Source organism: Vipera berus (assembly GCF_964194415.1).
Source record: "Vipera berus genome assembly, chromosome: 3".
NCBI lineage: Eukaryota > Metazoa > Chordata > Lepidosauria > Squamata > Viperidae > Vipera > Vipera berus.
Genome location: NC_138204.1, coordinates 7,674,444 through 7,697,031, shown reverse-complemented (window position 1 = coordinate 7,697,031; position 22,588 = coordinate 7,674,444). Strand labels below are relative to the sequence as shown.

Sequence of the window (22,588 nt, the reverse complement as noted above, 5' to 3'; positions counted from 1 at the left end):
ATCCCATGAAACAAAAGGAGATTATAGGTCTTAGATAAAAATTTAGCATCACTTCCCCATAAAATCTTGTCTAATTCTTGTGGGATTATATTGATTCCAAATTCCTGCTTATCCCTATTAAACCTTGAGCTCATTTGAGAATACGACCACCAATCCAACTCTATACCCCCAGAATGTAACTCCTCCCTGGATTTAAGATTGCCTCTCAGATCTATGAGATCTTTATACCTATAAATTCTGTCTGGATTGTGTAACGTCGAATAAGTTACAGCTTCCAAAGGAGTAAACCAGCCAGATATCTTTGTATAGATTCACCCTCTCACCATACGCCAAGAGTTTATCAATACATCCCTAATGGAAGAAAAATATAAAATTAACGTTAGCAACGGCATTTAAAGAAAATATGTACAAAATGTTGTATAGATGGTACTTAGCTCCCGCACGAATTTCAAAAATGTTTCCCAATGCAAATGACAAATGTTGGAAATGTGATTCTGCCAGGGCCACTTTCTACCATCAATGGTGGACTTGTCCAAAGGTTAGGCGTTACTGGACCAATATAAAAAATTGGTTATTTCAAATAACAGGATATGATTTTCAATTGGACCCAGCTATTTTCCTCTCGGGGATGAAGCCACAAGAAGTACCAAAAAATGTTTGGTATCTAGTAATACATATTACAACAGCGGCGCGTATGACTTATGCGCAATATTGGAAGACGAAGGACATCCCAACGGACTATCAAGTAATAGAGAAAGTATTACTATGCGCAGAGTCAGATCGAATGACATATATTCTCAAAGGGAAAAGTGAATGACATTTTAATAAAGTTGGGACTCCTGGTATTCACGGTTACAAAATAGAATATTTAACTTCAACGGGGGAAATACCAGATGATTGTGTATTATTATTTGAGGTATAGAATCTGGAGATATATACAATTATAGATTTCTAATATTTGGTAATTAAAGGTTACTTAGCCTGGGATGTACGAGAAAAAGAAAATTAGGGGTAGTATCACACACCCCGGTCTTGTTTAATGTTGTTTTTGTTTTTTGGTGTATAGGATGTTTTGGTGTTTTTCTATTTGACGCACTTTTCAGTACTTTGTAATAATGTTTAATTTTATTGAATTTATTTATTTATTGAATGTTCTTGTTGTTTTTATTTAAAACTTGTTGAATAAAGTATATTTAAAAAAAAACTTTCCATGAGGTGAATAGGGTGGGGACCAATCTAATCTTTGTTGAATTTATGGTTAGCAAAGGGATAGAATCAAGATCATGGGAAGTGTTAATATCACTTTATAATGCCTTGGTAAGAGCACATTTCATCCAGGTCAACCTATTCTCCAAAGCAACAGTCCTATGTCACTTTTTTCAGTGCCGTTGTAACTTTGAACAGTCACTAAATGAAGACTACCTGTATTAATACACATGAGTTGTTTTGAGTGGAAATGCAGCCTCCAATCTATATTTCTAAGACATTTTTTAAAAAGTGTCTTATCTGAGGGACTTCCATTTTATTTCCACCATCTATGTTGTTGTTGTTAGCTGCAAAGTCGTGTCCGACCCATCGCGACCCTATGGACAACATTCCTCCAGGCTTTCCTGTCTGTTCTGTACCAGCCTGCTACCGGCCCTGCAGAAAAGGCAACCCCTTTACAAACGGCAAGAGGCTGGAAAAACGTCTGCCAAATTTATTAGTAACAAAAAACAAACAAGACACGAACCAAGATTCAGGAGCTTTGAAACACTATCTGAGCGGTTGCTTTCAGCAAACCAGCCCTCCCCCACACATTCCCTTTATAAAGAGTTCAGGGCGTGGCCTCTCTCTGCCTCCTTCCGAGAAGCCCCACTGCCTTCCTCTGTTTACTCCTACTAGACTGCCTCCTGCGTCGGGCGTCCTTGAACAGGGCCAGCTGTGGGTCATCTTCATCCACACTGTCAGGCTCACACAGCTGGGTCTCCATGGTGACCAAGTGGGAGGGGCCTGCCTGAGGGCTATCATCAGCAAGATCTTCAACCCCCTCAACAAGGTCTTCAACACCCCCCTCCTCCTCTGAGTCGTCCGACCCAACTGCCGAACCCACAGGCTGACCCTGAATCACAACACTGTCCTCTACCATCTTCTGGAGTCCATTTAAGCTCACGCCTACTGCTTCAGTTACTCCATCCAGCCACCTCATTCTCTGTCGTCCCCTTCTTCTATTGCCCTCGATGTTTCCCAGCATGAGGCTCTTCTCCAGTGAGTCCTTCCTTCTCATTAGGTGGCCAAAGTATTTGAGTTTTAGCTTCAGGATCTGGCCTTCTAAAGAGCAGTCAGGATTGATCTCCTCTAGGACTGACCGGTTTGATCGCCTTGCAGTCCAAGGGACTCACAGGAGTCTTCTCCAGCACCGTAGTTCAAAGGCATAAACAGAGAGATACAGATTCAAGGCCAACCTTTAGCTTCTATAGCTGAAGAAAAAAAATTTTTTAAACAGTTCTCTACAATCTCATCTCTTACTGATCTGACTTACCCTTGATAGCATAATAAATTTCAATAAAGGAGAATTGGATTCCAATTTCTGGGTAACACTTCCCCTTGCTGGATGATTATGGATCAGACACAGTTCCTCTCAACTAAGGTACTGCACAATTATCGTGTGCCGGAGACAAAAGTATGGATAGCTCCCTGATAAAATGCCACACAAGAAGACTTCGACTTACAACCATTTCATTTAGTGACAATTTTGAAGTTACAACGGCACTGGAAAAAAATGACTTACGACTGTCTGCCTACTTACGACCCCATGGTCTTGTGATCCCAATGTGGGCGTCTGAGCAACTGGCATATATTTACAATGGCTGCTGTGTCCTGCCATGGTTATGCAATCTTTGTGACCTTCCCTGTCAGCTTCCAACAAGCCAAGTCAGCAGGGGATTTGCATAACAATCAGATGATTCACTTAATGACTAGAGTGATTCACTTAACAACCTTGGCAGTAAAGATGGTAAAATTGGGTGTGATTCACTTAACAACCATCTTGCTTAGCAATGGAAATTCTTGTCCTGACTAGTTGTAGTGAGGAGTCCGAGGTTTGTTGAAACTTAGCATTTGTTATTTACAATCACTATACTTGGGGTATTGTTGTTGTTGTTTAATTTAATTTAATTTAATAATTTGATTTCTATACCGCCCTTCTCCCGAAGGACTCAGGGCGGTGAACAGGGCAATACACAATAAAATCGAATACAAAAATTAAAAAGCCATTAAACATCATGCCCATAAAATCAATACATATTAAAGTTAAAACTAGTTTTAAAAAACCCAACCCCATCCCATCAGACCAAGCCAGCTTGTTCGAAAAAAAATGTTTTGAGATCGCGCCGGAAGGAGCGAAGGTCGGGGGCCATCCGGAGCTCAACCGGTAAGCGGTTCCAAAGGTCTGGCGCGCCCACAGAGAACGCTCTCCCCCTGGGGGTCACCAATCGGCATTCTTTGATCGGCGGCACCCTGAGGAGGCCCTCTCTGTGGGAGCGCACTGGACGGAGGGAAGTTGACGCCGGCCGCAGGTGTTGCCATAGGTAATCCGGACCCATGCCATGAAGGGCTTTGTAAGTCATAACTAACACCTTGAACCTCACCCGGAGAGCAACCGGTAGCCAATGCAGCTCGCGGAGCAAAGGTGTAACATGGGAGTATCAGGAAACTCCCAAGACAACTCGCGCGGCTGCATTCTGCACCAGTTGGAGTATCTGGGTGGACCTCAAGGGCAGCCCCATGTAGAGAGCATTACAGTAGTCTAGACGAGAGGTCACGAGCGCATGAGTGACTGTGCGCAAGGCATCCTGGTCTAGATAGGGCCGCAACTGGTGCACCAGGCGAACCTGGGCAAAGGCCCCCCGAGTCACAGCTCCAATATGCTCTTCCAAAGAGAGCTGTGAGTCTAGAAGGACCCCCAAGTTGCGGGCCCTATCTACGGGGGGTAATAGCTCACCCCCCATGGCCAATGATGGAATAATCGGAATTTCCCGGGTTGTTAGTTGCGAAGTCGTGTCTGACCCATTGCGACCCCATGGACAATGTTCCTCCAGGCCTTCCTGTCCTCTACCATCTTCTGGAGTCCATTTAAGCTCACGCCTACTGCTTCAGTGACTCCATCCAGCCACCTCATTCTCTGTCATCCCCTTCTTCTATTGCCCTCAATCTTTCCCAGCATTAGGCTCTTCTCCAGTGAGTCCTTCCTTCTCATTAGGTGGCCAAAGTATTTGAGTTTTAGCTTCAGGATCTGGCCTTCTAAAGAGCAGTCAGGGTTGATCTCCTCTAGGACTGACCGGTTTGATCACCTTACAATCCAAGGGACTCAAAGGAGTCTTCTCCAGCACCGTACTTCAAAGGCCTCAATTTTTGGCACTCAGCCTTTCTTATGGTCCAACTTTCACTGCCATACATTGCAACTGGGAAGACCATGGCCTTGACTATACACACTTTTGTTGGCAGGGTGACATCTCTGCTTTTTAGTGTGCTGTCTAGATTTGCCATAGCTTTCCCCCCCAGGAGCAAGCATCTTTTAATTTCTTGGCTGCAGTCCCGATCTGTGGTGATCTTGGAGCCCAGGAAAATAAAAATCTGTCACTACCACTTGGGGTATTAATACAGGCTTAAGGAAAAGGGGGGGTGTATTTCCAAGCGTCACCAGTTATGTGGGGTCCTTAGTGCTCTCTGAGCTTGGTAGTTTTCTTGCAGATGTTTCATTATAACACTAGGTAACAGCATCAATCATAATTACAGGTAGTCCTCGACTTATGACCTTAATTGAGCCCAGGATTTATGTTGCTAAGTGCGATATTTCTTAAGTGAGTTTTGCGCCATTTTCCTTGACTTTTCTTGCCACCGTTGTTAAGTGGATCACTGCAGTTGTTAAATTAATAACATGTCTGTTGAGTCTGGCTTCCCATTGACTTTTTGTCAGAAAGTTGCAAAAGGGGATCACGTGACCCCTGGGGACGCGGCAACCGTCATAAATATGAACCAATTGTCAAGCGTCTGAATGTAAATCATGTGACCACGGGGATGCTGCAACGGTCATAAGTGTAGGAAAAATGGTCCCTTTTTTCAGTGCGGTTGTAACTTTGAATGGTCACTAAGTGAACTATTTGCACGTCGAGGGCGACCTGTCCAAGCTCAGAGAGCACCAAGGACTCCACAGTTCACTTCCGAGCTACAAATATTGTCTTTTATCGATATCCGCAATTAACGATATAATGGAGTGGGAAGGGACCTTGGGGATCTTCTAGTCCAACCCCCTGGTCAAGCAGGAGACTCTATACCAGGGGTCTTCAAACTTGGCCCTTTTATGATTTGTGGACTTCAACTCCCAGAATTCCTCAGCCAGGCATGCTGGCTGAGGAATTCTGGGAGTTGAAGTCCACAAGTCGTAAAAGAGCCAAGTTTGAAGACCCCTGCTCTATACCATTTCAGACAAATGCTTGTCCAATCTCTTCTTAAAAAGCTCCAGTGTTGGAGCATCCATAACTTCTAGTGGCAGGTAGTTCCACCGATGGATTGTTCTCACTGCCATGGAATTTCTCCTTAGTTCTAGAGAGGTTCTCTCCTTGATTAGTTTCCACCCATTCTTCTTGTCCTGTCTCCAATTATTCATTTGTTACAGTAGTTGTAACAAATGAGTCTTAAAATCATATTGCTAGGTTGTAAAAAATATATATCTTATGTTCTCCTTTCTACAGATAACAGTGTCTGGCAGGATCCAGTCCATTGTTCTCCATTCTCTTCTGCCTGCTAGAGTCTATACAGTGACCGTAATTGCAGTCTATATTACGGGAGAGAGTGACCCCGTATCTGTCATTGGCCGGACAGGTGAGTCCATCCATCATTTGGCTCTTTTCCTTTGCACCATCTCTTATTTCTTGGTCTCCTTTTAAGCTTTATACCGTTTGCTGCGGATACTCCAATAATTGTGAGGAGCAAGAAATGAGGGGGATTCGAGTGAAATAAGGCCATTTTTTTTTGCTGGGGGAGATGTAGAGGTATATTTCAAACTCTCTCTCTAAACTTACATCATATTATCGGTAGTCATTGACTTAGGACCACAGCCAAGCCCCAAATTTCTGTGGTTAAGCAAGACAGTTGGCGAGTGAATAGGCCCCTCTTGTGTGACGGGCGATTCATCTTCCTGTCTTCTCCCCTTAAAAGAGGCCTCAGATGATTGTTTTCTACTGACGTAGAACATGCTATAATTCACCAGGGATCTTCTAGCTGGTGGACAGATGGGACCTGTGGCAGCTCAGGGTTGAACTGTGGGGTCCTTGGTGTTCTCTGAGCTCAGCTGTTTTCTTGCAGACACTTTCATTACCCAATCAGGTAACATCATCAATGCAAATCCACTCCCTTCTAGCACTGATGATGCTACCTAGTTGGGTAATGAAAGGTCTGCAAGAAAACAACCAAGTTCAGAGAGCACCAAGGACCCCCATGATTGTTCTCCTCCTCCTCCTCCTCCTCCTCCTCCTCCTCTTCCTCCTCCTCCTCCTCTTCCTCCTCCTCCTCCTCCTCTTCTTCCTCCTCCTGCTGTTTCTCCTCCACTCCACAAACACCTCTCCCTTCTAGCACTGATGATGTTACCTAGTTGGGTAATGAAAGGTCTTCAAGAAAACAACCAAGTTCAGAGAGCACCAAGGACCCCACAGTTCTCCTCCTCCTCCTCCTCCTCCTCCTCCTCCTCCTCCTCCTCCTCCTGCTGTTTCTCCTCCACTCCACAAGCACCTCTCCCTTCTAGCACTAATGATGTTACCTATTTGGATAATGAAAAGCCTCCCAAAAAACAACCAAATTCAGAGAGCACCGAGGATCTCACACTTCCACCCCGAATTACAAATCTTCTCTTCTGTTGGATTACAAACTGTATTTAGATGTCTTCTCGCCTAAAATGACACAAAGATAGCAAAAGATAAAACATCCTACTGTTATGGTATTGACTTGCAGATTTGATCGCCTGTTGACCTTCGAGCAGTTGGGTTTCAACACAATCTTTTATTTTGCTTCTTACAGCTACTGTCTTGGCTCGATTGCCCACCGTGAAAGAATCTCCGTTCTTCAAAACACAGGGTAAGATTTCACCTCTAGAATTTTTTTTTAAATTCCATTTATATCCCGCCCTTCTCCGAAGACTCAGGGCGGCTTACAAGCTTAGCAGTAGTCTTCATTCTATGTATATGCCTGCTTATTAGGGCTTTCACACACACCCCAAGCAGCATTATTACAAAGTCAGCTTATTGCCCCCAACAATGTGGGTCCTCATTTTACCTACCTCGGAAGGATGGAAGGCTGAGTCAACCTTGAGCCTGGTGGGAGTCGAACCTGCACTAATTGCAGGCAGCTGGTGTTACTTAAGGAGGCATTAGCCCACTGCTCCACCAAGGCAATAGTTGTTACTTTTTGGCTGATGAACGATTGAGGGAACCAGGTCCAGTGAAGAGAAGGATTACGTGGAACATGATAAGTGTCCTATTCTGCAAAGTACCATAGGGCAGGATAAGAAGTAACGGGTGGAAAATCATTAAAGAGAGATCCAAGTTAGAACTAAGGAGAAATTTCCTGACAGTGAGAACAATTAATCAGTGGAGCGGCTTGCCTTCAGAAGTTGTGGGTGCTCCGTCATTGGAGGTTTTTCAAGAAGAGATTGGACAATGATTTGTCTGAAATGGCTTAGGACAGTGATGGCGAACCTTTTAGAGACCAAATGCCCATAAAGGTAAAGGTAAAAGTTCCCCCGCACATGCGTGCTAGTCGTTTCCAACTCTAGGGGCCAGTGCTCATCTCCGTTTCAAAGCCAAAGAGCCAGCGCTTGTCCGAGGACGTCTCCGTGGTCATGTGGCCAGCATGACTAGACGCCAAAGGCACACGGAACGCTGTTACCTTCCCACCGTAGTGGTCCCTATTTTTCTACTTGCATTTTTACATGCTTTTGAACTGCTAGGTTGGCAGAAGCTGGGACGAGTAACAGGCGCTCACTCTGCTACGCGGCACTCAGGATTCGACCTGCCAAACTGCCAATCTTCTGATCGACAAGCTCAGCATCCTAACCCACTGAGCCACCGCGTCTCTATAAGCGCCCATACTGCAACCCAAAACCCACTTATGCATCCTTGGGCGCCGGGTGGCCGTGGCCCATTGGATAGGCATGGCTGCAGTGGTAACGGCAGACTAGGTGGGACTAAAAAGTTCAATCAATCAATTCCAACTTTGCGAGATCTTTTTTTTCCCCGCAAGAAGTTGAAATTGATTGATTGATTGAACTTTTTTTTTTTGCACAGGCGGCGGAGGCCTAAAGCGAAAAGGTTTTATAAAACCCAGCTTGAAGGCCTAGGACTGGGGCAATGGGCCGTGTGCCCACAGAGAGAGCTCTGCATGCCACCTGTGGCACCCGTGCCATAGGTTTGCCACCACAGATTTCCTCCTTGAGCAGGGGTTGGACTAAAAGATCTCCAAGGTTCCTTTCAACTATGTATCTGTTATTGTGGTTGAGAAACACTGGAATAAACCAGCCATTTGTCTGGGATAATGCAGGATCTCCTACTTGAAGACCTCCAAGGTCTCTTCCAACCATATTATTCTATTTTTCATTCTTGAGAATTATGTCAGAGAACAATGTTCTTCCTTTATAAGTCCAGCATCATCTGTTCGGTGGCTAGAATCCAAAATTCTTTCTCCGGTGTTTCCTCTCTTTGTCTCTCTTTCTCTCATTTGCCTGGAATCAGCACAATTTTCGATCAGTTCTGAAGTCCCAATTATTTCTTTTTCTCCAGCCCAACTCTAAGGTAAAACAAATGCAAATTCACACGCTGTGGAGTTATTAGAGTGGTTACGAATGCCTGGCATCATTCACTGATGCATTTTTTTTATTATTATTCTTGCGCCCTTGGCAGAAGAGAAAACTACGAATGTATTTCAGAACCCCTTTCAATTAAATCCCTCCACCTCCTGGAAATTGTGCTATTAATGGAAATGGGGGTTTCCATAAAGACTGGGAATGAAATATACCGGAGAGCTCATTTGGAGCAAATATTCTGTAAGACGGGCTATCTATCTATCTGTCTGCCTATCTACTTGTGGAAGTAAATTGTAAAATGCAAATGGCTGGCAGGAGAATTCTGGAAAGTTGAAGTCCACAAAAAAGATGTTGAGAGTTTGGAAAAAAAATTCAGAGAAGAGCAACTAAGATGACCAAAGTCCTGGAGACTAAAACATACGAAGAACGGCTGCAGGACTTGGGTCTGGCTAGTCTAAAGAAAAGAAGAAATAGGGGAGACATGATAGCAGTGTTCCAGTATTTAAGGGGCTGCCACAAGAAAGAGGGGGGTCATGTTATTCTCCAAAGCACCTGAAAGCAGGACAAGAAACAACGGTTGGAAACTGATCAAAGAGAGAAGCAACCTGGAACTAAGGAGAAACTTCCTGACAGTGAGGACAATCAACCAATGGAACAGCTTTGCCTCCAGAAATCGTGGGCGCTCCATCACTGGAGGTTTTTAAGATGAGACTGGACAGCCACTTGTCTGGAATGGTATAGGTCTCCTGCTTGAGCAGGGGGTTGGACTAGAAGACCTCCAAGGTCCCTTCCAACTCTGTTATTCTGTTATTCCATCCCTAAGTTTAGGAAACACCGCTCTCATGGATCATCCATTGAATAAAGGGTTGGGCTAACTGACCTCTGCCATACCTCCCAACTCTACAATTCCATGTTCACTGTTAGATTTAAAGAAGCAAAATACTCTTTTGAAATGACAGCCGTGACGATATGCCTGAAGCAGACTCAACGTGGACTTCACAAACGGAAATATCCTCTCGAGTGCTTTTCTTTTTTTTCAGAGCTATCTCTGATTTTTCAAATAAGCACCACTTTTTTCCGCCTCTGGGCATAGCCCTTGGGCTGATCGAGAAACAAACACAGGTAGTACCCAACTCACAACCATTCGTTTAGTGATTGTTCAAGTTACAACCTCACTGAGAAAAATTGACTTACGACCATTCTCCCGCTTACGACCGCTGCAGCATCCCCGTGACCATGTGATCAAAATTCGGACACTTGGCAACTGGCTCATACTTACGACGGTTTGCAGCGTCCCGGGGTCACGTGATCCCCTTTTGTGACCTTTTGACAAGCAAAGTCAATGGGGGAGCCGGATTCGCTTAACAATTGCGTTACTAACTGAACAATTGCGGTGATCCGCTTAACAACCGTGGCAAGAAAGGTCGTAAAATGGGACAAAACTCATTTAACAATTGTCTTGCTCAGCGGTGGAAATTTTGGGCCCCGTTGTGGTCATAAGTGAAGGACTGTCAGTTAAATACAATGCATTGGTTTCTGACGGGATCTTTTGGGGGTCAGCCTATTCAAATGGAGAACTTTTAACCAAAGCGCCTTTAAGTCTGCCTTTCTAACGTCTGCTTTGTACCAAGTTTTCTGTCCTTCAAAGGATGAATTAAAAAAATGGAAGGCAGGGGTGTCAAACTCAATTTCATTAAGGGCCGCATCAGCATTGCAGTTGCCCTCAAGGGGCCGGGTGGGTATGGCCAGGGTGGGCGTGGCCTACTGGGTGGGCGTGGCTAGAGTGCATATGCCCTACTGGATGGGCGTGGCCAGCTCTACATCGTTCGCATCAAGAGTGCCTATGGCAGGAGTGGGACAGATCTGAGGGTCTCTGGCAGGTGGAGGGTCTCTGGGCCAGGGCCAAGGCAGTGGGAGCCGTTCCCTCACTGTTTCCAGGATGGCTTCACAGGCCGCATGAAACCACTTTGCGGGCTGGATCCAGCCCCCGGGCCTTGACATGTCTGCATTACAGGGACAAGTTGAAACGGTTGTGTTTTTACGCTAAACAACTCACTTTATTTCCCACAATAGATTTGATATTAAAACGAACAAAGGGAAAATGTTTTTTTTTTCCCCTCTTTGCCACGGTAATTAATAGAATACATCAGGACAATTACTCATGGAGTCTTTGTGGTGGCTGGAATTTCTTGGTGGGTAAAACGAAGATTTGACTTCTTAGTAAAAGCTGTATTTTGCATTGGGGAATCTAATAAACTTAGAGGCAATTAGGAACAGGAAACCAACAGTCAGGAAACTAAGCAGGCACATAATGGTTGCCGTGGCAGCTGTAACTGTCCCTCCTCAAAAAAAAAAAAAGAGAGAGAGAGAAAAGGTTAACAAACAAAGAAGGTAGAATGAGGAACCTCTATGACGGAAGAAGTAATAGCAGCAAAATAGCAAGATTGGATACCTCCTTCTCTTCTCCTCAACATACTAACTGGAGCATGAGTTCTGAGGTTGAGAAACCCTGTTTTAGAGGTGGATAAAGTAAAGCACCCCTTCACGGATTACTGCCTTGTCGTGGCGAAGGGGCTTGCGTAATTCAACAAAGCTATGAGCTATGCCGTGCAGGGCCACCCAAGACGGAAAGGTCATAGCCGAGAGTTCTGACAAAACGTGATCCACTGGAGAAGGAAATGGCAACCCACTCCAGTATCTTTGCCATGAAAACCCTATGGACAGTACCAAAAGGCAAAACAATATGACGCTGGAAGATGAGCCCCTGAGGTCGGAAGGCGTCCAATATGCTACTGGGGAAGAGCGGAGGGCTAGTACTAGTAGCGCCAGAAAGAATGAAGCGACTGGGCCAAAGCCAAAAGGACGCTCAGCTGCGGATGTGTCTGGTGGTGAAAGGAAAGTCCGATGCTGTAAAGATTTTTTCTCCATAGGAACCTGGAATGTAAGATCCATGAATCAAGGAAAGCTGGACGTGGTCAAACAAGAGATGACAAGACTAAACATTGACATCTTAGGTATCAGCGAACTAAAATGGACAGGAATGGGTGAATTTAATTCAGATGACCATCAGGTATACTACTGCGGGCAAGAATCCCTCAGAAGAAATGGAGTAGCCTTCATAGTCAATAAAAAAATAGGAAAAGCAATACTGGGATACAATCCTCAAAATGACAGAATGATCTCAGTTCGAATCCAAGGCAAACCATTCAATATCACAGTAGTCCAAGTCTATGCCCCAACCACCGGTGCTGAAGAGGATGAAATTGACCGGTTCTATGAAGCCCTACAACACCTTATAGAACTAACACCCAGAAATGATGTCCTTATCATCATGGGGGATTGGAATGCTAAAGTAGGAAGCCAAAAGATAACTGGAATAACAGGCAAGTTTGGCCTTGGAGTACAAAATGAAGCAGGGCACAGGCTGATAGAATTTTGTCAAGAGAATACGATGGTCATAGCAAACACTCTTTTCCAACAACCCAAGAGACGGCTTTACACATGGACATCACCAGACGGTCAACACAGAAATCAGATTGACTATATGCTCTGCAGCCAAAGATGGAGAAGCTCTATACAGTCAGTAAAAACAAGACCAGGAGCTGACTGTGGCTCAGACCATGAGCTTCTTGTTGCAAAGTTTAGGCTTAAATTAAAGAAAGTAGGGAAAAGCGCTAGGCCAGTCAGGTATGAATTAAATCATATCCCTGTTCAATATACAGTAGAGGTGACAAATAGATTTAAGGAATTAGATCTGATAGACAGAGTGCCTGAAGAACTATGGACAGAGGTTCGCAACATTGTACAAGAGGTAGCAACCAAAACCATCCCAAAGAAAAGGAAATGCAAGAAAGCAAAATGGCTGTCTGAGGAAGCTTTGCAAATAGCTGAGGAAAGGAGGGAAGTGAAAGGCAAGGGAGAAAAAGAAAGATACGCCCAATTGAATGCAGAATTCCAGAGACTAGCTAGAAGAGATAAGAATGCCTTCTTAAATGAACAGTGCAAAGAAATAGAAGAAAACAATAGAATAGGGAGGACCAGAGATCTTTTCAAGAAAATTGGAGAGATGAAAGGAACATTTCATGCAAAAATGGGCATGATAAAGGACCAAAATGGCAGGGACCTAACAGAGGCGGAAGAGATTAAGAAGAGGTGGCAAAATTACACAGAAGAACTATACAAGAATGAGCTTAACGTCCCTGATAATCACAATGAGGTGGTCACTGACCTCGAGCCAGACATCCTAGAATGTGAAGTGAAGTGGGCCTTAGAAAAGCTGAGCAACAACAAAGCTAGTGGAGGTGACAGTATTCCAGCTGAGCTATTCAAAATCTTAAAAGACGATGCAGTAAAAGTGCTACACTCAATTTGCCAGCAAATTTGGAAAACTCAACAGTGGCCACAGGATTGGAAAAGATCAGTTTACATTCCAATTCCAAAGAAAGGCAGTGCCAAAGAATGTTCAAACTATCGCACCATTGCACTCATTTCTCATGCTAGTAAAGTTATGCTTAAAATTCTACAAGCTAGACTCCAGCAGTATGTGGATCGAGAACTACCAGAAGTACAGGAAGGATTTCGAAAAGGCAGAGGAACTAGAGATCAAATTGCCAACATACGCTGGATCATGGAGAAAGCTAGGGAGTTCCAGAAAAACATCTACTTCTGCTTCATTGACTATGCTAAAGCCTTTGATTGTGTGGATCATAACAAACTGTGGCAAGTCCTTAAAGAGATGGGCATACCAGACCATCTTATTTGTCTCTTGAGAAACCTATATGCGGGCCAAGAAGCAACAGTGAGAACTGGACACGGAACCACTGATTGGTTCAAAATTGGGAAAGGAGTCCGGCAAGGCTGTATACTGTCGCCTTTCCTATTTAACTTATATGCAGAGCACATCATGAGAAAGGCAGGGCTAGATGAATCAAAAGTTGGAATTAAGATTGCCGGAAGAAACATCAACAACCTAAGATATGCAGATGATACCACTCTAATGGCAGAAAGTGAAGAGGAACTAAAGAGCCTCTTGTTGCGAGTGAAGAAGGAGAGTGCAAAACTTGGGTTGAAACTAAACATTAAGAAAACCAAGATCATGGCATCCGGCCCTCTCAATTCCTGGCAAATAGATGGGGAAGAAATGGAGGTAGTGACAGATTTTATTTTCCTGGGCTCCAAGATCACTGCAGATGGGGACTGTAGCCAAGAAATTAAAAGACGCTTGCTCCTTGGGAGGAAAGCAATGGCAAATCTAGACAGCACACTAAAAAGCAGAGACATCACCCTGTCAACAAAAGTGCGTATAGTCAAGGCTATGGTCTTCCCAGTTGCAATGTATGGCAGTGAAAGCTGGACCATAAGAAAGGCTGAGCGCCAAAGAATTGAAGCCTTTGAACTGTGGTGCTGGAGAAGACTCCTGCGAGTTCCTTGGACTGCAAGGCGATCAAACCGGTCAGTCCTAGAGGAGATCAACCCTGACTGCTCTTTAGAAGGCCAGATCCTGAAGCTAAAACTCAAATACTTTGGCCACCTAATGAGAAGGAAGGACTCACTGGAGAAGAGCCTAATGCTGGGAAAGATTGAGGGCAATAGAAGAAGGGGACGACAGAGAATGAGGTGGCTGGATGGAGTCACTGAAGCAGTAGGCGTGAGCTTAAATGGACTCCAGAAGATGGTAGAGGACAGGAAGGCCTGGAGGAACGTTGTCCATAGGGTCGCGATGGGTCGGACACGACTTCGCAACTAACAACAACAAAGTAAAGCAGGGCTAGATATGTTGTTGTTAGTTGCGAAGTCGTGTCTGACCCATCGCGACCCCATGGACAATGTTCCTCCAGGCCTTCCTGTCCTCCACCATCTTCTGGAGTCCCTTTAAGCTCACGCCTACTGCTTCAGTGACTCCGTCCAGCCACCTCATTCTCTGTCGTCCCCTTCTTCTCTTGCCCTCCATCTTTCCCAGCATTAGGCTCTTCTCCAGTGAGTCCTTCCTTCTCATGAGGTGGCCAAAGGATTTGAGTTTCAGCTTCAGGATCTGGCCTTCTAAAGAGCAGTCAGGGTTGATCTCCTCTAGGACTGACCGGTTTGATCACCTTGCAGTCCAAGGGACTCGCAGGAGTCTTCTCCAGCACCACAGTTCAAAGGCCTCAATTCTTTGGCACTCAGCCAAAGGGCTAGATATATCAGAAGAATAACTTGGGGTTCCAAATCAAGCCAGGGTTGTGCAAGAATAAATCAAAATGAAATCCAGACTGCTGTGACAAAAGGACATTTATTTATTCCCCAAAACATTTGCCTGTTTGCCTGTGGGGATAGCTACATTGAATATGAGGTACAAAAGGGCTATTTTATAGGGAACTCTGTCCTTGGTGGTGGATCTTGAGGGGTGTGGAAATGTATATGTGCTTGCTCCAGGGTAACACTTCAAGCAGTGTGGGATTCAAATACGTGAACAACCAGTTCTCTGACTGGATGCCACTTGTGGAAGTCCATTCTGGGCCTGGGCAACAAAACATTAGCTAACGGTTCAGCCCAAGTGGTGTGAACTGGCTGAGTCCCACCATTGACTCGAAAGGCTTGGATACGCGTATGTGTAGACCTGGAGAAGCTGTTGATTAAATCAAGTGATGTGGATTGGGTCTCTTCATTTGAACTGTGAGCAATTTTCTACATTGTGTTAATTGAGTTTTGTGTGTTCGCTTGAGTGTGCTAACAATTTGTAACAAGTGTTTAATTAATTCTTGTTTTTGCTGTAAGTTTAAAGGATTTTGGAGGCTGCTAAATCTGTAACTTTCTTGGACACCTTGGTTAGTTAACCTATAATTCCCTATAAAATATTTCCAGCGTAGTTATATAAATGTATACGTTCTTCCCCCAGACTGAAGAGAATCTCTGTAGTTCAAGGTTGAGTTGGTTCTTTCTGAGCTCCGTGGTTTTCTTGCAGATGTTTCATTACCAAAATACATAACAAGGTTCCACGTGAAAGGTGTTTTTAATTACGCACCACTCTTCGCTGCAAATTTCAAATATCTGTTGATTGTTTCCTTGCCTCTTCATCCTTCCCTGTTCTTTGTCTTTCTGCAGGCTGCCCTTCGCTTCGCTCTATGGATGGCCCCCTACAAGGTAAGCCTATAAAGAATTGGATCTTCCTGTTTGTGTGCACAAAGAGCTAGAACGGTGGTTCTCAATCTGTGGTCTGTGGACCACTGGAGGGATTGAAGAAATGTGATGATTTAAATCTTGAGTTAAGTCTTGGGGGGGGAGGTGTCCGTGGCCATGGTTGGTGGCCACAAAAGGTATTTAAAGAGGGTCTGTGGTCAAGAAAAGGTTGAAAACCAACGATCTAGATGCTGTAGATATTAAAACACCGAAGAGAGCATGCTTAGTTAATAAAGTATCTCAGTAAGCAGACAGTGTTGGGAATGTGGCAAGCATCGTATTGTTTTAGAAGTGGAGGAGGCTTAAGGTAGCCAAAGCAATTTTTATTCCTCAATCCAAAATCCTGCTATATGATGCCTTGTCATGGGGTACGTGTGTATTCATGAGTGTGTCTGTGTGTGTATTTCTGGAAGGGATGAACTAAGAACAAATGGTTTAAAAATTTGACAAATAAATAAATAAATAATTTAATTTAATTTAATAATTTAATAATTTGATTTCTATACCGCCCTTCTCCTGAAGGACTCAGGGCGGTGAACAGGGTAATACACAATAAAAATCGAATACAAAAATTAAAAAGCCATTAAACATCATGCCCATAAAATCAATACATATTAAAGTTAAAACTAGTTTTAAAAACCCAACCCCAACCCGTCAGACCAGGCCAGCTTGTTGAAAAAAGAATGTTTTGAGATCGCGCCGGAAGGAGCGAAGGTCGGGGGCCATCCGGAGCTCAACTGGTAAGCGGTTCCAAAGGTCTGGCGCGCCCACAGAGAACGCTCTCCCCCTGGGGGTCACCAATCAGCATTCTTTGATCGGCGGCACCCTGAGGAGGCCCTCTCTGTGGGAGCGCACTGGACGGAGGGAAGTTGACGCCGGCCGCAGGTGTTGCCGTAGGTAATCCGGACCCATGCCATGAAGGGCTTTGTAAGTCATAACTAACACCTTGAACCTCACCCGGAGAGCAACCGGTAGCCAATGCAGCTCGCGGAGCAAAGGTGTAACATGGGAGTATCGGGAAACTCCCAAGACAACTCGCGCGGCTGCATTCTGCACCATTTGGAGTCTCCGGGTGGACCTCAAGGGCAGCCCCATGTAGAGAGCATTACAGTAGTCTAGACGAGAGGTCACGAGCGCATGAGTGACTGTGCGCAAGGCATCCCGGTCTAGATAGGGCCGCAACTGGCGCACCAGGCGAACCTGGGCAAAGGCCCCCCTAGTCACAGCTCCAATATGCTCTTCCAAAGAGAGCTGTGAGTCTAGAAGGACCCCCAAGTTGCGGGCCCTATCTACGGGGGGTAATAGCTCACCCCCCATGGCCAATGATGGAATAATCGGAATAAAGTGTATTATTTGTCAAATAAATTTGACAAATAAATAAATAAATAATAAAGTGTATGCCAAGAGTACTGTTTATAATTCTAGCAGGGTCGCCCAACTCATGAAGGCTATCTCAACTCTGCAGCTAAAGCGTGTAGAGTTTGATGTACATGCTGGTTAATCTGCTGGCCTAGAAACCAGGAGATTGTGAGTTCTAGTCCTCTTTTAGCCATGAAACCCAGCTCGGGTTTGTTATTGTGGGGAAAACATGAGGAAGAAGAAGGAGCATTAGGTATGTTTGCCATCTTGAATTACTTATGAAGTAATAAAGGCAGAATTCAAAAAATAAAAAGATAAATAAATATATAGAGCAACAGCAATATAGGAAGATGCTGGAAGTGGAAGAGCCCTTTAGTGACATTGACAAAAGCATCCTTTCATCCTGTGCAGAAGGAAACAATGGTAAACCACTCCTGCATTTTATGAAGGAAACCACAAGGATAGATAAGATAAAGTGATTGACAGTATAGTGCCGAATGACAGCCCTTCAGATCACATGATATTCAAGATATCAATAGCACTTAGACTTATATACCGCTTCACCGTGCTGTACAGCCTTTTCGAAGCGGTTTTTCACAGAGTCAGCATTATTGCCCCCAACAATCTGGGTCCTCGGAAGGATGGAAGGTTGAGTCAACCTTGAGCCGGTCAGGATCGAACTCCCGACTGTGGGTAGAGTTCACCTGCAGTACTGCATTCTAACCACTGTGCCACCATGGCTCCTTACTAACTTAACTGCAGCAATTTGCTTAACAACTCTTTCAAAAAAGATGGTCAAAGGGAGGCAAAACTGACTTAACACCTGCAACGTTTGTCAAGGACTTCCTCTAAGCAGATATAGCTTCTTTATGCTGTAAAGCAGTGTAGGGTGGTATATAAGCCTAATTGCTATCGCTATTTGCTTCCTCCAAGTCAGAAAAAAGCCTATTACAGACCTTCCAACCTTTGCTCTTGGTTAGCTTCATACTTTGTGTTGTGTCCATAGTTAATGGGAGTGGTTTCCCTAGGCGGGAAATCCCGGTGCAGTTATTGGTTGTTACATTCTCGGCGGGAGATTCTGGGCCGGGGATTGGTTATGTTTAAAGGCACCTTAGTATATAAGATAGGGCTCAACGGCTGTTAGGCAGTTGACCCATGTGCATTCAATAAACGTTCTCTTGTTCAACCTCGCTGTCTACGCTCGTCATTCCGGACGTAACACTTTGGCCACCTCATGAGAAGGAAGGACTCACTGGAGAAGAGCCTCATGCTGGGAAAGATTGAAGGCAATAGAAGAAGGGGACGACAGAGAATGAGGTGGCTGGATGGAGTCACTGAAGCAGGAGGCGTGAGCCTAAATGGACTCCAGAAGATGGTGGAGGACAGGAAAGCCTGGAGGAACATTGTCCATAGGGTCGCGATGGGTCGGACACGACTTCGCAACTAACAACAACAACAGCTTCATCCACTTGCTGATGATACTATCTCATAAGCTTCTTTATAAGAAGCTGTATTATATATATATATATATATATATATATATATATATATATATATATATATATATATATATATATATATATATATATATATATATATATATATATATATATATATATATATATATAAATGTCACAGATAATTAGAGCTTCCAGCACTACTTTGAAGATTACTCGAGGAATTGTTTTCCCTCCTTAAAATTCTTTGATTGCGCCAAAACATCTGGTTAAAAATACTTGGTTCAGTCGTTGCACTGACCTCTCGCTGGGTGCGTCAACTTACCTGGAAATCCAACGGAAAGGTTACTCTAATGAGTATGCCTTTTTCTTCTTTTTTTTTTCTTTCTTTGAGTGGAAAGAAAAAATAAAACCCAGAAAGTCGTCCAGAACTGGCTGTTGCAATTACAGATAGTCCTCAATTTACAACGGTTCACTTAGTGACTGTTCAAAGTTACAAGGACACTGGGAAAAGTAATTTTTGACCCTTTTCCCCAGTTACAACCTTTGTCGTATTCCCAGGATCAGGTGATCATAATTCAGGTGCTCGAAAACCGGTTCATACTTATGACCGTTGCTGTGTCCCCCGGGGGTCATGCGATCATCTTTTGCAGCCTTTCGAGAAGCAAAGTCAATGGGGACGCCAGATTCACTTAACGGCCATGTTACTGTAACTACGCTCACCTGCAGTGCCCCACTTATTTTTGCATGGTTTTATTACAATTTGGTTTAAATGAAATTGAGATGAAAAGATTTCATGGCTGGGGGACTTTTACTAAATTGAACTCAAACCAGCATTCGAATTAATCAAAAGTAGGATAACCCTCCTTCGATTGGCTTTGGTCCTCAGGATAATAATCAGAAACGAAGCTACAGAGATCAAGCTGGCAGATGAAAAAAAATATTGATTGAAATGTTTTTTAATCGTGCCTGTTTCACGATTTTTCCTCCTTTCTTGCTCGTCTCCAGCCTCAGCTTTTCCATGAATTCATATAGGTAAACAAAGGAGAAGACAAAACAAAGGGAGGATTTACTGATGGCAAAGTCTGGTTGCATTGAAGGCTTCACAAAATGACTCATATGTTAGAGAAGATGTTCCCTGTTTCAAAAATGTCTTTTCTTTTCTTTTCGTTTCTTCTTTTCTTTTCTTTTCTTTTCTTTTCTTTTCTTTTCTTTTCTTTTCTTTTCTTTTCTTTTCTTTTTTTTCCTCTCTTCTGTCCTCTCTCTTCTCTTCTCTCTTCTCTTTTCCTTCCTTCCTCCCTCCTTCCCTTCCCTTTCCCCTTCCCCTTCTCCTTTTATGGAAGAATATGTATTCATTTTCTTTCTTTCTTTCTTTCTTTCTTTCTTTCTTTCTTTCTTTCTTTCTTTCTTTCTTTCTTTCTTTCTTTCTTTCTTTCTTTCTTTCTTTCTTTCTTCATCCCTACATCTCTTCTTCTCCTCCCCCTCTTTCTTTTTTGGAAGAATAAGTATTCTTTCTTTCTTTCTTTCTTTCTTTCTTTCTTTCTTTCTTTCTTTCTTTCTTTCTTTCTTTCTTTCTTCATCCCTCCTCCTCCTCTTCCTCCTCCTCCTCCTCCTCTTCCTCCTCCTCCTCCTCTTCCTCCTCCTTCTCCTCCTCCTCTTCTTCCTCCTCCTCCTCCTCTTCCTCCTCTTCCTCCTCCTCCTCCTCCTCCTTTTTTGGAAGAATAAGTATTCTTTCTTTCTTTCTTTCTTTCTTTCTTTCTTTCTTTCTTTCTTTCTTTCTTTCTTTCTTTCTTTCTTTCTTTCTTTCTTTCTTCATCCCTCCTCCTCCTCTTCCTCTTCCTCCTCCTCCTCCTCTTCCTCCTCCTCCTCCTCCTCCTCCTCCTCCTCCTCCTCCTCTTCCTTCTCCTCCTCCTCTTCTTCCTCCTCCTCCTCCTCCTCCTCCTCCTCCTCCTCCTCCTCCTCCTCCTTTTTTGGAAGAATAAGTATTCACCAAAGTCAACCCTGCTTAGCAATTTAAAAAAAGAGAAAGAGGCAGATGGTCTGTAAAAATGGGGCAGCAGGCAACCAACCTTGTTCATTGCAGTGTGCGATCTGATGCACTTTAATGGCAAGGACGTTTGAGGCTGACGCACGCACAGTCTCCTGAGTGCAAATCTGGACATTTTGTTAAGGTCTAGGATGATCTGCAGAGCCAGAGCTAATCTCTGTGTGCAGACCTGTTCTTTTTTCTCCTGAGAAATGCTACTTTTAGTGCAGATGAGACAGATGGCTTTTCATCTGTAGTGTCAGAAAAATTCAGACTGAACTACCTGAGTGATCAATGGCTCTTTAAAGGATTATCAGATGAAGCAGTAGATCCCTGCCTCATCGTAGAAGCATGGGTACAACCTTCTAAAATCCCTCCCCCAATTGCCTTTGCAATATTTACACTAGTGTTTCTCAACCTTAGTATCCTTAAGATGTCTGGACTTCAACTCCCAGAATTCCCCAGCAAGCATGCTGGGAGTTAAAGTCCAGACATCTTAAAGTTGCCAGGGTTTAGGTGGTACCTGGCTCAATAGTAGCAACTGTGAGAAGTATCTAAGAATTATCATGGAGAACCACTTCAATATGAGCCAGCAGTGTGCTGCAGCTGCCAAAAAAGCCAATGCAGTTCTGGGCTGCATTAACAGAGGGATAGAAACAAGATCACGTGAAGTGTTAACATCAACTTATAATGTCTTGGTAAGACCACACTTGGAATATTGCATCCAGTTTTGGTCACTGTGATACAAAAAAGAGATGTTGAGATTCTTGAAAGAGGGCAGAGAAGAAGAACAAAGTTCTCTAGTTGTTAGGGGACTGGAGGCTAAAACATATGAAGAACAGTTGCAGGAATTGGGTATGTCTAGTTTAATGAAAAGAAGGGATGACATGATAGCAGTCTTCCAATATCTCAGGGGCTGCCACAAAGGAGAGAAGGTCAAGCTATTCTCCAAAACACCTCAAGGCAGGACAAGAAGCAATGGATGGAAACTAATCAAGGGGAGATCCAACCTAGAACTAAGAAGAAATTTCCTGACAGTGAGAACAATCAACCAGTGGAACAACTTGCTTCCAGAAGTTGTGGGTGCTCCAACACTGGAGGTTTTTCAAGGAGAGATTGGACAATGATTTGTCTGAAATGGCTTAGGATTTCCTGCTTGAGCAGGGGGTTGGACTAAAAGATCTCCAAGGTTCCTTTCAACTATATATCTGTTATTGTGGTTGAGAAACACTGGAATAAACCATTTTCAATTTTTAGGTAGAATGTCAGGAAGCAAGGAATGAAGGAAGGAGCATTGAATTCAGAGATTATTCCTTGAAATAGGAATGTCCCTACTCATGAGGCTATCATTACTTATCCTACTGAGAGCACCTTGAGTTGAGCAAGCATAGAAAATCTGTTCCTTCCATTGCATGCTGGCTGGAGAATTCTGGGAGTTGAAGTCCACATAGCTTAACGTTGCTGTGGTTAGGAATCACTGGTTTACATGATCAATATGTTCTACTTTTCACAGGTTTTGACATGATGGAGGCATTTGGATTGATGGACAAGGAATATGCCTCCATTAAGGGGATTGCTATGGAACCTTACATCTTCTTGGGAACTCACACCTACACCCTCTACAGAGATATCCAGCTAACCCGGAAAACAAGGTGACAAGAGAAAATAATTAAGGAAGCTTGACTGTAAATGGATTAGCTTCCCACAGGCATTCTGTTATGTGCTTGCACTATGACAAGTTCATATCAAATTAATCCA

General features: G+C 43.8%; 1 protein-coding gene across 3 annotated transcripts in view; it reads left to right on the top strand.

Annotated features, from left to right (window-relative positions):
* Positions 1–22,588, top strand: part of COL20A1 (collagen type XX alpha 1 chain) — a 532,145-nt gene that overhangs the window by 427,099 nt on the left and 82,458 nt on the right. For all 3 annotated transcript variants that reach the window (XM_081323724.1, XM_081323723.1, XM_081323725.1), the window contains 4 exons: positions 5,733–5,862; positions 7,054–7,110; positions 15,914–15,952; positions 22,344–22,482. In XM_081323724.1, coding sequence (XP_081179850.1) covers positions 5,733–5,862; positions 7,054–7,110; positions 15,914–15,952; positions 22,344–22,482 — 365 coding nt within the window. The remainder of the gene's footprint in view (positions 1–5,732; positions 5,863–7,053; positions 7,111–15,913; positions 15,953–22,343; positions 22,483–22,588) is intronic.